Genomic DNA, 13959 nt, shown 5'->3' on the forward strand with positions numbered 1-13959 from the left:
TTGTCTTGAATAAGCCATTTCCAGAACTCTCAAGGGGGTATACTCAGAGTTTTAACACACATAGGAGTCACTAACATGAAGAAGAGTATGGTATGAGAGAGAGAGAGAGAGAGAGAGAGAGAGAGAGAGAGAGAGAGAGAGAGAGAGATGGATGAAAGATATATTAACGTCTTCTAAGGCCAAATTTGGCCCATGAGACAATTGGTTTACAACAAAATAGGATGTTTACCCAATCATCAAAAATAAAATAAAATAAAAATAAAAAATAAGATAAAAGAGTTCCAATATTGTGCAAAACATGTTATGGTGTAACATATTCTATAAAGGAAATGACTTTGTATTAGGCCTAGTTTCATTTCCGTCGAAGTTTCTCAAAAAGAAGTGGGAGGTCAGCGGGTTTTGATGTGGGTGTGCCTATGTAGAAGGTATCGCAACCATGGCTTCTAGGCAATGTAGCTCACGTTCCCTTATTTTCTTAATTGCTTCTACACCACGTCGAGATTCTTTGAGAGTATGCCTTGGTATTTTCCCCTTATCTCAACGTAAGTTGGACACTTGCATGTAAAGTGGTCCTCATCCTCTACCTCAATGTGACATAATCCACATATCCTTTCCTCTCTAGGGACCCCATTAGTACGACCATTCTCAATCTCAAGTTGGTGAGATGATATTCAAAGTAATCCAATGGCAAACCTTAGCGTATTTGGTAAGAAAGTATCTAGATATTGTGGTGGTGTAATAAAACCTAACTTAGAGAAGTGCATGAAGTGTTGCTTATAGTACAACATTTTAGATGGGAGTGGCTCTAGTGGGGTGATTCATTTATACCAAGTGTAAATTTGCCATATTTCTTGACATATTACTTTATTGAGGTCCTTGTGAGAAATTAAAGTTTTATCAATCTTGTGGTTATACCTAAGGGGAGGTAGGTTATTAATGTCTAGGCCGTTTGCAAGAAGCCAACTCACCATCATGCTATACCAATAGCTAGTATATCCGAACTCATAAAGTGATTGAGATGCCTCAAAAGCTTAGCGAGATATCCTACCTTGTGGTTGACTATGTATCCTATGAATAAAGACCATAAGTTGAAAAAGGACTTCTAGTAACATCGGGGGCAAAAGTGAACTCAGCTAGACTAATAATGTGATATGGTACTGTCGATTTGCTTTGAAGTTGACATGATAACATTGTCACTAGTGGTCTCTCTAATTGCGTCCACCTGAAAGATGGTAGCCCTGGAGCCCAAACCATTGATGCATACATGAGGGAAGGGGTCACTAATGAGTCGAAGTACCACCCCTTAGTCCTTGGATCTTGAAAGTATGCATGGTGGCATTGTCTCTCTTAAGTCTATCTTTGGTTACCTGTGTCATCGAAAATTTACCTGAACGGGCATTGAAAGTGACTCCAAGATATACATATGATCCAACCACCTCAATTGGTCTATGAGAGAGGGTTAAGTGGCACTTAATTCTAATGCGGGCCAATATGTGAAAGATATGGACTTTAGTTTTCCCTAAATTCACTACCAATCCTCGTTGTGTGCAAAAGTCATTTAAGGCATTAAGGTGTGTTTGTGGGTCGTGTTTAGACTCAGAGAGCAAAACTATGTCGTCAGCATAGAGCAAGATACTAGTTGCATACCCCCAAGGACTACTCTATTGCCTCCCTTACAAGCAATAAAATCCGCGATCTCATCAATGTAGATCCCAAAAAGAGTCGGTGATAGGGGGCAACCTTTGTCAGTGTGTCCGTGACAGTCTTGTTTTAAACTGATGGTGCTAGTGAAGCAATTGGATAAGCCACTTGGGCATCGTACAAAGCCAGAGACTTGCTCATACAGTGCGTGGATGGCCCAAATCATGTCATCTAGTATCTCCAAGCTTTTAAACCTATCAAATAACTGCTCTCTAGGGACTGTGTCAAAGGCTTTTCGAAAGTCCACAAAACAACAATATAACTTCTTCTTGTGAGCTATTGTTTGGTCAATTAAACATCTAAGTGTGAAGATATGGTCAATAATAGAGAAGGCTCGTCTAAAGCCAGCCTGTTCTGGTGCTCGAAGACTTAAGGTCTCCATATTATAATCATTGAGCTCTGCTTCCATTACTGCACCATATAATTTAGTGAGGGTATGACCTATCATAATGGTCCTATATGTATTTGGGTCAATGGGATCCCCTCCTTTATGTATGGGGGCCACTGTGTTCATAGTCCATGGTGGTGGAAATCCCTCGGCGAGGGCACAATTGAAGATTAGAGTTAGAAAATGAGTTAGGCACTCTCGCACATATATGACGTGTTCTGCTCGCAATCCTATGTGGTCCATGGACTTCCTATGTTGTAATTTCTTTATGACCTTTGTGACCCTAGAGGTTGTGGAAAGTGTCCCCATGGTAGGTCTGGGTGTAGAAGGCATGGGAATGTGTGGCTAGTTCGGGACATGATAAAGTCTCTCTCTATATGTGTGCCAGTGTTGGGATCCTCAATGGGTGGTTGTGGTCTTGGTTCACGTAGTCTCTTCCATGCAGTGGCATAATCGCTACTCACGAGCATATGGTAGAGTTCACAATATTGAGATGTCTCCCACGCTCGTCTCTTACGACATGTCATCTTGCGCATTTCTTTGCAAGCATGTACTGAGGTAATAGTACCACTGAGTCACAATACTTTAAGTAGTCTATAAAAGTCTTTACAATACTCATCATACCATCTATTTTGTGGCATAGACCTTATTCCTCCCTAATTGGAGTGTTTCGTATATGGGAAATTGTTAATTGTTGCGGAGTGAAGGATGTGTGTGAGTTCCATAGTAAGGTTTTCTAAAGGCAAGGCGGAAAGAGAGGAGAGGATGGGCCTGAACATGTCAAGAGTAGATGTTAGAGAGTTCATGTGGAAAATGTATTGTGGTGTGATGGCTTGGTTGACTAGAGTTGGTGGCGTTGGAGATATCGCATTTTAGCTCAAAGTATAAGAAGCTATGGTCCACACCAATAGGACATTGGCCCACCCGGAAGGAGTTAATAATGTGGTTGGTTTAATTAAATTAGTTCCAAAGGTGGCATCTCTAGAGTAATTTCATCAATGGAGACCAATTTCTTTGATGGGGGGGGTTGTATAAGATATTTACAAAGGTCTTGGCAAATAGATTACAAAAGTATTTGCCAAAGTTGATACATCCCACCCAATATGGTTTTATTGCAGGTAGTAATATATTGCATAATGTTTTGAATGTTCAAATGGCCATGGATTATGCTCGAAACACTCATCAACAATTGATTATGGTGCAATTAGATTTGGAGAAAGCTTATGATCATGTTAATTGGTCCTTTGTTTCTAGGTTAATGCATACAATGGGCTTTGGACCTCGTATGTCTCGCCTCATATTTTTATTAGGACAAGATGTGGTGTCTCGAGTAATGCTTAATGGGGGAGTTACATAAGATATTACCCTCACAAGATCCGTTCGTCAAGGATGCCCTATTAGTCCATTGTTATTTGCTATTGTTACTCATCCCTTGTTAGTGATGCTATCCATGCCTGCAACAAATGGTGATATTGTGGGTCTACACTTTCCGTTTGGAGGGCAACTAGTAGCACAAGCTTTGGTTGATGATTCTTTCATATTTCTACAAGCCTCACGAGAGAATCTTGAGAAGGGGATGCTTGTATGGAACCAATTTGCATTGGCTTTTAGATTACATATTAATTGGAGGAAGTCTAGTCTCATATCATGTACTGAAAGGGATTTGGAATGTTTAGGATGGCAAGGATCCGTGGTGAAGAAAGACTCTATTTTTTGACACTTGACCTATCCATTAGGAATGAATGTTACAAATGGTCAATTGATTGAATGGATGTCTAGTAAGTTGAGGGATAAGTTCATGTATTGGAAGTCACAATCTTGGCCATTTCATGTACGCTTGAAGGTTGTACAATGTATTATGGAACCCATGATATTATATTACTTGCCATTGTTTCCATGGACAAAGAAGGTTTTGCATTCTATTTTGCAACCTCTTCGATATTTGTTGTGGAAGAAGAGGGATAAGATGTGAATAACTTGGGTTGCATGGAATCATCTAGCAACCCCTAAGCGCTTGGGGGGAGCTGGAATATTGAACTTATCTAAGCACATGATGGCTCGTAGATTTTCATTATTACAAGATATGTGTTCAAACTCATAACCATGGATATCTATTGTTCAATATTTCATTGAGAACAAGGGTTTAACACATGGGAGGACAATGATTAAGGCTTCATGGTGGCAATTACTGAATGGATGTATTTCACTTAGGATTCTGGGCTCTACACGTGTTCAACACTTGGTTACCTCATGGCAAGAAGCACTCCTGTTATGTGTATGGAAACCATCATCTAGTAGAGAGCATTGTAATTCTTTCCAAAAAGAGTTGCTTGTGTCTTCTCGGTTATTATGTTGGTCAGAAAAGGAGAGATTGCGCTCTCAATTTAATCGTTTTTTTCGTTTGGGGGTCAAAGAGGTGGGAGATATAGTCGAGGCTCCATCTCAAAGAATTTTGGAGTTTGCTGAAGTGCGACAATTATTACGAATTCCGCCTAATTATGGGTTTATTTGGCAACAACTACAAAATATTTCATTGATGCAAGGTCCCTTACCTCTACAAACAAGAGAACAACCATGGCTAGATTGGTGTTTAAACATTTATGAGATATTGGGGATTGCGTCATAATTAGAATATGAGCAACACTTTTGTATTCGATGGTAGACATGGAGTGAAATCATATCTACGAAAGTTGAAGGGAGTACTAATGTGGCCATTTTCTTTATTGGAGCAAGTGGAAATTCTTTCCACGGTGGAGTGTTCGTCTTGCCTATTGGCAATTCAACATGTTCCACTACCCATGCAGTGTAGTTAGTGGGTGACCATACTCCATTGTCGCACCCATTGTAAGTAGTGTTTTTTACACACATTTTTTTAATATAATTGTGTGTTTTCACGAGAGAGAGAGAGAGAGAGAGAGAGAGAGAGAGAGAGAGAGAGAGAGAGAGAGGGCCGAGTCCTAGTTCAGTTGGTAAGGTTGCCCAATGGAGACCTAGGGCTAGTAGTGTAACGACTTACCACTAGGGTAATGTAATTACGATAAAAGAGAGAGAGAGAGAGAGAGAGACTAGATTAATCGTCTAAGGTTTTCATGAGAGTCCTTATTGGATTGGCCTTCTAGGGTTATTATAGGGTTTTCATGAGATTCCCGATTGGTCCTCTAGGGTTATCCACCATTGGAAAACCAAAGAGAAGCTCTCACAGGGGCATGTCGGGGAAATAAAGGGAAAGTCGAGAGAGGGGCATTTTATGGAAATACAAGAAACCGGTGCGCGCGCGAAAGGCTTTTCTTTGGTTTTGTTTTTGTCTCTTCTGTTCATATCAGAGAAAGGAGAGGGAAGGAACAAAAGCTTTACGATACAGATTAGGGTTCCAATCGTGGACCAGATTAGGGTTTCCTTCTCCCTTCGTTACTTCTTCTGAGTAAGGGTTTTGTTCTTCCTTCCTTCTTCAGACTAGCGGTTTCTTTCTTTTCCTGAGCAGCGGCAGCACCACCATAATCATCATCATGAGGTCCATTTTTTCTTCCTCGTCCCTCTCCATTATATCTGTATGTTATTTATGCTAAATCTCCTTGAAAAACTCTTTGTTTTCTGCAGTGGAGCAAGACCAATGGATGAAGATCAGGTATGAGCTTTCGATACACTCTCCCTTCCTTCCTTCCTTTTTTTTTCCTTCTTGTTTTCTATGTTTTATTATTCCTTTCCATCTTCTCTTTCTTCAACCTTCTTTGTTTGCCAGAATGCATTTTAAAATTCTGTTTTTTTTTCCCTCGGCTTTTCCTTCATCAATTTCCTTTGACAGGATTTCCTGTCTTTCTCAATCAGAGCTCTATCTTATCCTCGAAGAAACCCTTCACCCATCACTTTCGTTTTTCAGGATTTTTGTCTTTGGTTCTCTAGATTTGTGACATCAAATATTTAGCTCAGCATTCGTATGCAGCTTTCTCTCAGATACTTTTTGTTCCTGAGTATTAGTGCTTATTCCTCGATTGCGATTTCGTAATCAAACTTTTGTTGTCATTTCTACGTTTTGCAGGTTTAAATTCATCACTTTGTTTCAATAACTTTTTTGATCATCTTCGTTTTCTCAGAATTGACTTCAATGCTATCGTTTCTCAGTATCTCTTTCCGTCAGATTTTGTGTATCTTCAGATTTCGATACATCCCCTTTATTTCCAACTTTCTCTGTTTTTGTTTCTGAGATTTGGTACCCTTTTTTTCTGAGCAGTTGTTTTTTTTTTTCCTGAAATTTTTTCCTTTGTGAAATTTGTTTCTTTATTTCCGAGAATGTGCGTCTTTACTTCTCTGATATGTGTTTACTCGTGTTTATTTATCTGGTTCAGGAGAAGAAGGAAGATGAGTTTAACACCGGACCTCTTTCTGTGTTAACAATGAGCGTAAAAAACAATACTCAGGTAAGGATAATCGCAGTTACAGTACATAGAAAGACAATAGGGACATACTTCCATGCACCTCTAGGCGAGCCCATATAGACACAATGATGACGTTAAATTACTGTGTAAAACAATACTCTTAATTTCACTCTTACATGTGGTCTGATTTTTGTTAGGAGTTTTCATGGGCATATTCACTTTCATCCATGAAAACTGACCTTGTTGTACTGAAAAATATTGTAAACCTTTCTGAGAAATAATATTCGGAGGCTGACCCTCTGTGCTCTGGATCATCCACCCGATCAGAATAACAATATCTTGCTAACTACCTTCCTTTCCTCATACTTAGAATGCTGAATCAGACTATACCCTTCAGATGTGGGAAAATATGCATCACGGCTTGCCAATGAATCTTTTCTATATTTGTTGTGAATTTTGCCAGCACATCAACTTAATAGGCTAAGTATGGTTGAGTACACTGGTACAAGAATGTTTCAACTGTAGATAGATATTTGTTGGTCCTCCACCTTCTTTGCTCCTAAATAAATTCATTTTCTTGATGTTGCCCTCTGTTATTAAGGAAGCTGGTTTACAATATTTCATCTTGAATGCCATATTTCTCTGAGTGACATATATTTCTCTGTCGCGCTGATACACCTCATGTTGCAGACAAAAGTGGAGCATATCCAGCCTGCCATTAAATTCTTGAACAGAATGAGGTCCCATTCTGTGCATATAAACAGGACTAAGTTGTCCATGTATAGCACAAGGTTGCCCACACTACATCCATCTGCCATACTTTCCAGTTCACATCATGAACATTGGCAGTTCTGCCGAGATCTTTCCAAACCTTGCAATCTGGGTAAATAACTTCCGAAAATCTACATCCCCTTCTTCACAGACCCCTTGGCCACAAGTCTTGCATTGTATATGGTCATAGCATTGCGTAAATCACAGGATTTGTTTGCGTCCAGGTGAGACCAGGGTTCTGAACTAGGAGAGATTTAGACCTGTGATCAGAGCACTTACAGAAGTTTGCATGTTTATGTCAACATAAAAAAAGAGATTAAACCTTAGTTAGAAAGATTACAGACTGTGCATGAACAGACTGATACAGACAGACTGATACATCAGCACAAATGGCTGAACTACAGGATGCTTAGATCGTGGAGCACCCCGAGTGCAATGAAGATAGACAACGAATATGATGGAGATACACAACTGTGTCCTTCAAAGTGAGCGGATATAGATACAATGATGTCCTTCAAAGTGAGGCAGTTTACGCAACTAAAATGGCCCATTATATATAGCCAGAAAGTGGATGAAGACTAACCACAATATGCTTGTGGATCCGTTGGAGTTAATAAACACCATGGTAGGCCTATGCATCCAGCATGTCTACTGACGAAGTTCAATTTGATATTTTTCCATGGTGCCATTAGGAAGCTTTGGGCTTACCTGTTGAAGAGCAAGGAGAAGGCATCTGATTAAACTTCTCTTATTTTACAGTTGGTTGTGGTAGACATGGAGAGAAGATTAAACTTGAAAGCTCTCTGATTGGACTATGGAATGCAATTCAATTCAGATGAATTTCATATCTATGTGAAAATCAAGGAATCTCACGAGGAGTTAGTCTGACTAGATGGAGATGGAGAGAATTTAAATTAAAAGCTATCTGATCGGACAATGGAATGCAATTCAATTCAGGTGAATTCTATATTTTATGTGAAAATCAAGGAATCTCACGAGAGTTAGTATAACTTTCCCTAATGGCTAGGTTTGTGGGTAAGGCAGTTTATCTATGAAGCTTGCTGGATCCTAAAAGTGGTTTAGTGAGTGATTTGAGGCTTCATGTGCCAGGGAAAAACCAAACTAGTTTTATAATACCAGTTTCCCTCTGGGCAATCTGGTTGTGGTCACTTGCTCATCAAATAAAGAGGAAAGGGAACTCCACAGTTATTATGGGAGCGTCTAAGGTTAATCTGCCTTTCAAGTTGGAGGGCTTCTGGGGTTTGATAGCTTGGCACACCCAATTGCAGGTTTTAGTTCAAAGTTCTAAAATCAAGCTTCAATGGTAGATTGACAGAAGCTCCCAACCCTGGCCAGAAAAAGCAAGAATAACTATGTTGGAATAATTCATTAATTCTGTGACCAAGCTCGCCCACTAAGTACAATCAAGGCATTTTTGGCACTATTGGCAAAATTGTAACTGTTAATCTTTCAAATCTACTACCTATGATATATGAAAATTATAAACTATAGAATTAATTTTCGACTTCCAATCAATTCCTGCACATTTTTCTTAAAAACAAGTAAAATTTTTAACATGAATAAAAACAAAGAAGGGATTGGCAAGTCATTGCCAAAAACTTTTGTTATACTCATAACTAATGATTTGAGGATTATTCACTGCTGTTGTGAATTGTATTTGAAAATGCAGGTTTTGATCAATTGTAGGAATAACAAGAAACTCTTGGGGAGAGTGAAGGCTTTTGATAGGCATTGCAACATGGTGCTTGAGAATGTGAGAGAGATGTGGACAGAGGTGAATCACTTAATTCTTTACAATTTTCCAAATTTTATCATATTGATTCACAAATGTTTAAATTTTTTATGTTACTTTTGCTTTACAGTGTTAAATATTTTTTTTGTTTCTACAACGTTCAAATAGTCTTTTGTTTCTTTATATAACGTTCCTTTACACTGTTAAATTTTATTATGCTTCTTTATAATATATAGATTATATTGTGCGTCTTTACAATACCTAAAATTGATTGCGTTTCTTTACATTCTTAATTTTTTAATTATGTTCCATTACAATGTTTTAAGTTTGTTATGTTTCTTTATTGTCTCAAATTTCTTAAGTGTCTTTATTTATAGAGTTTATATACAATCATGTAATATATTATGATCCTTTAACAGTGTTCCAATTTTATTATACTGAATGCATCTTAGTCGTGTTTTTTTCGTTTGAATCTACTGTTTTGAATGAATTTATATAATTAACTGTTTCGTTGCTTTCTTCTTTTGGTTTATAAGCTTTAATGTTTCTTAAGCCTATGGTATTGTGCACAGATGCCAAAGACAGGGAAAGGGAAAAAGAAATCAAAGCCAGTAAACAAGGATAGATTCATCAGCAAAATGTTTCTAAGAGGAGATTCTGTTATCATTGTGCTGAAAAATCCAAAATAATTGCAATGAAGATTCCTTTATAGATGGTTAGACTTTGACTTTTTTCAGAAGACTTGTATATTGTATTACACATTTAAAATCAACGTCAATTGTTTTTTGTTGTACAATTCCTAAAGGTTTTTATACTAGCCAATGATATTTTTAATTATCATGGTGCTTTCATTCCTGCATGTACCCTTCTTACTTTTTTAATGATTTGGTGATACTTTGAAATATTCAGCATGTTTCATTGTTGTAGCTTTTGAATCTAGAAGTGAGGATTAGGATTGGATTTATGCTATTTGGTTTTTAATTCAGGAAGTTGGCATTTTAAATAGCTATAATAGAGATGGGAGTCACAATGGTTCTCTTGGTATGGTAAATTTTGGTATAACTGTAGTTGAAATTTTGCTATTTTAATTGCAATTCACAACTAGCTGTCAACTTGATAAGATAAACGAAAGGATTACCAGATTTATGTCGTTAAGATCTTGTATTAAGTGATTTGCAAATGAATCTAGCAAGGTTCCAGATATGTAAGTGTAGATCTTTTTCTGAGCAACAATCCCTTGTAAAGGTGCTTATTAGATTATGTGTGCAAGGAAAAGAATAAGAGGAAAGAAACCCATAAAATGCATGCATAGCATTCAGGATTATTAAAATATCAGCTGTGGTGGATTGTATTTTCGTATATCTAGTGACTGATTATGCTTACTGTTATTAACATACTCAATATGCTTGAATTTGGAAGCAGAAGGGACGAAATAATAGATGTTGATGGAGATGAAAGAAAGGAGATCATCAAACCACATAACTGATCAAACTGGTAGAGTTAGTAGAACGGTAAAAGCTTAAGGAGAAGCATAGGATCCAGTACAATGTGGTTGAACTTAGTTTAAAGAACCAAATTTTTCAGTGTGATCAATAAATTTTGCAATAGATTTGAAGCAAGGCTATCAGAATCTTTTAGTTTTTGTAGCATTTAGTATTACCCAATGCATTAGAATGGGAGATTTCGAAGTGATAAATCAATGACTAATAGAAAGGGTAACACTAGACACTATTTTTGCTCATAATTTCATCAAAATATTGTGTGAAACATGTATATAGAAATGAATTAAGTAAGCAATATAGGGATGTAGATGGACAAACCATAGTTATTGCTATCTTTTTGAGCTTCATTCATCAGATTGATCATAGAGTACATGGAATGAAGAAATAGGATAAGTATGGAGTTTAGATGTCAGAAAAGTTGTATGGTCTAGTCTGTTTGAAGATGTGACTAGTCTTAACTTCACTAAACATAGAATTTGTAAGATTCCTCTTTTCGAGATTGTTGTATTGCAGATTGACTTAAGTAGTGATTGGGTATTACTATTTAATATTCTTGATGTTTATATTGGAAAGGTTACATATGTTTTGCTTGGTCTATACATTATGCTTAGAACTTGATTGTGTTGTTGGACCTTGACATGAGACATCCATTTCATTGATGTAACTCTTGAGCAATGAAAGTTGTAAAGCATAGCAAACTGTGTATCTAAAACCTGGGGAACATTCAGCTCTCCTCTTGTACTGTATAAATTCCCTAAATCCTCTAGGTTTGCAAGAAGAAAGAATACATCCTTAGTTTTATTCTTACCTCGGACTTGGTGTTGTATTTGGAATACTAGAGCAATAGTGTCTTCTAGTCATTGTTTTCATATAAGTTGAAGCTTATATTCTTTGGTGTGGCCTTCGTAATGCATCTAATTGCAACATTTATTGCATACAAGCATAACTCTAATGCTGATTCTTCAACATAATTTGGCCCATATGGGCTGCCATTTAGCTTTATCCAAGCTGCAGTTATAGGAAATTCAGGTTTATAAGCATTGACAAACAGATTTGCTTATAGTGTATTTTGGGGGTCCTACCTCAAAATGGAGCAACTACAAGTTCCCGACTCTTGATTTCACAATGCATGTGGTCAGAGATTTGATTCTCCTCCCACTAAAATGGACACATGATAAGGAGAATCTAATCAAATGAAGATGCCTTGTTGCCCTTCAAAATTGAACCACTACCTACAAGTTGTGGCCTAATGCTTAACATGCACATTGTCAACGATTCCCTCCCCCCCTCCCCCTCCCCCCCAATAAAAAAAACTAAAATTGAGGTGCGATAAGGAGGCTCCATTTATCATGGAGATGCATTATATATGCCATCAATTCATTTCTTTATTATGCACCTCCATCCGTCATGTTTTGCTGATTAGGGAATTTATGCTATTTTTTAGTTCACATTGTTTCAATATTAAATCACTACTAAATGGAATGCAATTGCAACCTTTTGTAAAGTAATTCTCCACCTCTAGCATGAACTAGATATCGTTTTTCATATTTCAAGCAGTCCTACAGGATTTTCTACATGCTCAATATATTCCTTCGCTTTTCCTAGAGAACAAAAATAGATGATTTTCTACCATATATGTTTATACTTGGAGTCTCTCAACATACTCAAGGGATCGGAGGAAATCACAACTACTTGGAAGTTTATGTGAAGAGAATTCTCAATAAAATCATCATTAGTGACATCCAACATAATTGCAAGGAAAACTATCAAAGACGAGTGTATCAAGAGATATTTTTCTCCAATGAGCTTGAAGGGAAATTTGACAAAAATGGATATATCAAGAGTTTATTGACTAGTATGTGGGCTTTATATAAGGTATATTCATATTTTCCATCCGCTCGACCAATCAATCTTTTTGACCTTGTCAAGATATGGCACAACGGTAAAAAGTGGCTATGTCGTTGAACAAATGGTCATTTGTATATCATTATTTGACTTTTGAATATATACAAACAATTGGAGACTCTAAATTTGAATTTTGTTTTGTTACTTAATGAAAGATATACATTCAATCACCTCAATATGAAGGATCACCGAACGTATACATTATTATATACAATTGATTGTCCTAGGCTCATGTAACTCGTAGGCAAGACAACATATAGATTGAATGTAGAAGCTTTTCTGAAAACAATTTAAGTTTTAAGTGATAGCAACAACGCACATTCAGTAATTAACAGAGTTAACAATAGGTAATGAATCCACACTATGTTGCATCAAATTGTTGCATGCTTGTTTTATATTGGTGGAAGTGTAGGTAGAACATTAAAACATGTGATCTGATGCAATGACACTTCTGTTAACTAATAAATGATGTTATTCCAAATCTCTCTCTCTCTCTCTCTTGATGCTATTCAATGCTATGGTGGTCCAAGTGTTGCTTTACGAAGTAGAAGTGTGGGATGGCACTACCTCGTTTAGAGCATGGAATGAAATAGAGAAAATCCAAAAAATATTCTTACGTAGACAATTGGGAGTAAAATCCTCAACATCCAATCCTATCGTGCAATTAGAAGCAATTTCTCAGCCCATAGAGGCACTAGCCATGCAAAGAGTATACAAGTACATCACAAAAGAGGCACAAAGTCAGGAATATGCCTCGCCATAGAGAGCCGAAACAAGCTTGGAACATGGGATGCAAAGTACAAAAAACTAAGAGAAAATTCCTCTCAGGGGATGGGTGCTTGACATTATAAAATGGTTTAAGAGATGGGGAGTACACGATCTATTGGAACTCTCAAGTGATGCTATGAAGTATGTGATCATTGAGGATAGATTACTATGAGGCTCTAAGGATGAAGTGGCAAGATTCCATAATGTCTAAACTGGAATATTATATAGCAAATCTTAACCCCCAAATTGGCAAGAACGTATCCAATCGCATCTCACTACCCCTATAAGCCCTTGCTCTCGGAGAGTATTAGGACTTCTTCAAAAAACTCGCTCACACAAGTTAGGTGTTGACTCTTGAGGTAGTATCATGGCATCCTCGCCCAAATATGTAGATATATGCAAGGTATGCAATGAAAACCTAGTGGAGGATGAATATCACTTACTTATCACATGCTCAACATACCGCACGAGTGTGAGTGTATGTTATCCCTAACCGTTTCTGTTCATCACTTCAGTTTGCAAAGTGAGAATTTGAGGGTTTTTTATATTGGTGAAGATAGCCAACAATTGTAGACCTTGTGTGCACAATGCTGACTTGATTTGTATGATGCACTGATCCCAAATGTTTGTGCAAAATACCACAAAAATTAAACATTATGATTGGAGGGCAAACCACCATTTGCCAAACTTAATAGGAAAACCCATATTCCCCAAAGTCACTAACTCGGATAACAAGACATGCTATAACCCAAAGCAAGAAATAGTTCAATAAATAACAATTAAGGTTTAATATTAGAA

The 13959-nt window shown here is 37.3% G+C and overlaps 1 protein-coding gene and 1 pseudogene across 2 annotated transcripts; one reads left to right on the forward strand and one right to left on the reverse strand.

Annotated features, from left to right (window-relative positions):
• Positions 1-414: 414 nt before the first annotated feature.
• LOC147863794 (uncharacterized) lies at positions 415-2732 on the reverse strand (annotated as a pseudogene).
• A 2667-nt stretch (positions 2733-5399) lies between these two features.
• Positions 5400-10503, forward strand: LOC147863795 (uncharacterized). Of its 2 annotated transcripts, XM_087320540.1 has the most exons (6): positions 5400-5600; positions 5687-5714; positions 6433-6504; positions 8924-9028; positions 9559-9701; positions 10409-10503. In XM_087320540.1, the coding sequence occupies exons 1-5, from the start codon at positions 5596-5598 to the stop codon at positions 9673-9675; spliced, it is 327 nt and encodes a 108-aa protein (XP_087176666.1). In that variant the 5' UTR covers positions 5400-5595; the 3' UTR covers positions 9676-9701; positions 10409-10503. The 2 variants fall into 2 exon arrangements, with proteins under 2 accessions (XP_087176666.1, XP_087176665.1); XM_087320539.1 differs by lacking the exon at positions 10409-10503 and having other exon boundaries at positions 9559-9890.
• The last annotated feature ends 3456 nt before the right edge of the window (positions 10504-13959 follow it).

This window comes from Azolla caroliniana, unplaced genomic scaffold (assembly GCF_043228905.1).
Source record: "Azolla caroliniana isolate FFs.n. ecotype wild unplaced genomic scaffold, voAzoCaro1.0.p SCAF_5, whole genome shotgun sequence".
In the NCBI taxonomy this organism is placed as follows: Eukaryota; Viridiplantae; Streptophyta; class Polypodiopsida; order Salviniales; family Salviniaceae; genus Azolla; species Azolla caroliniana.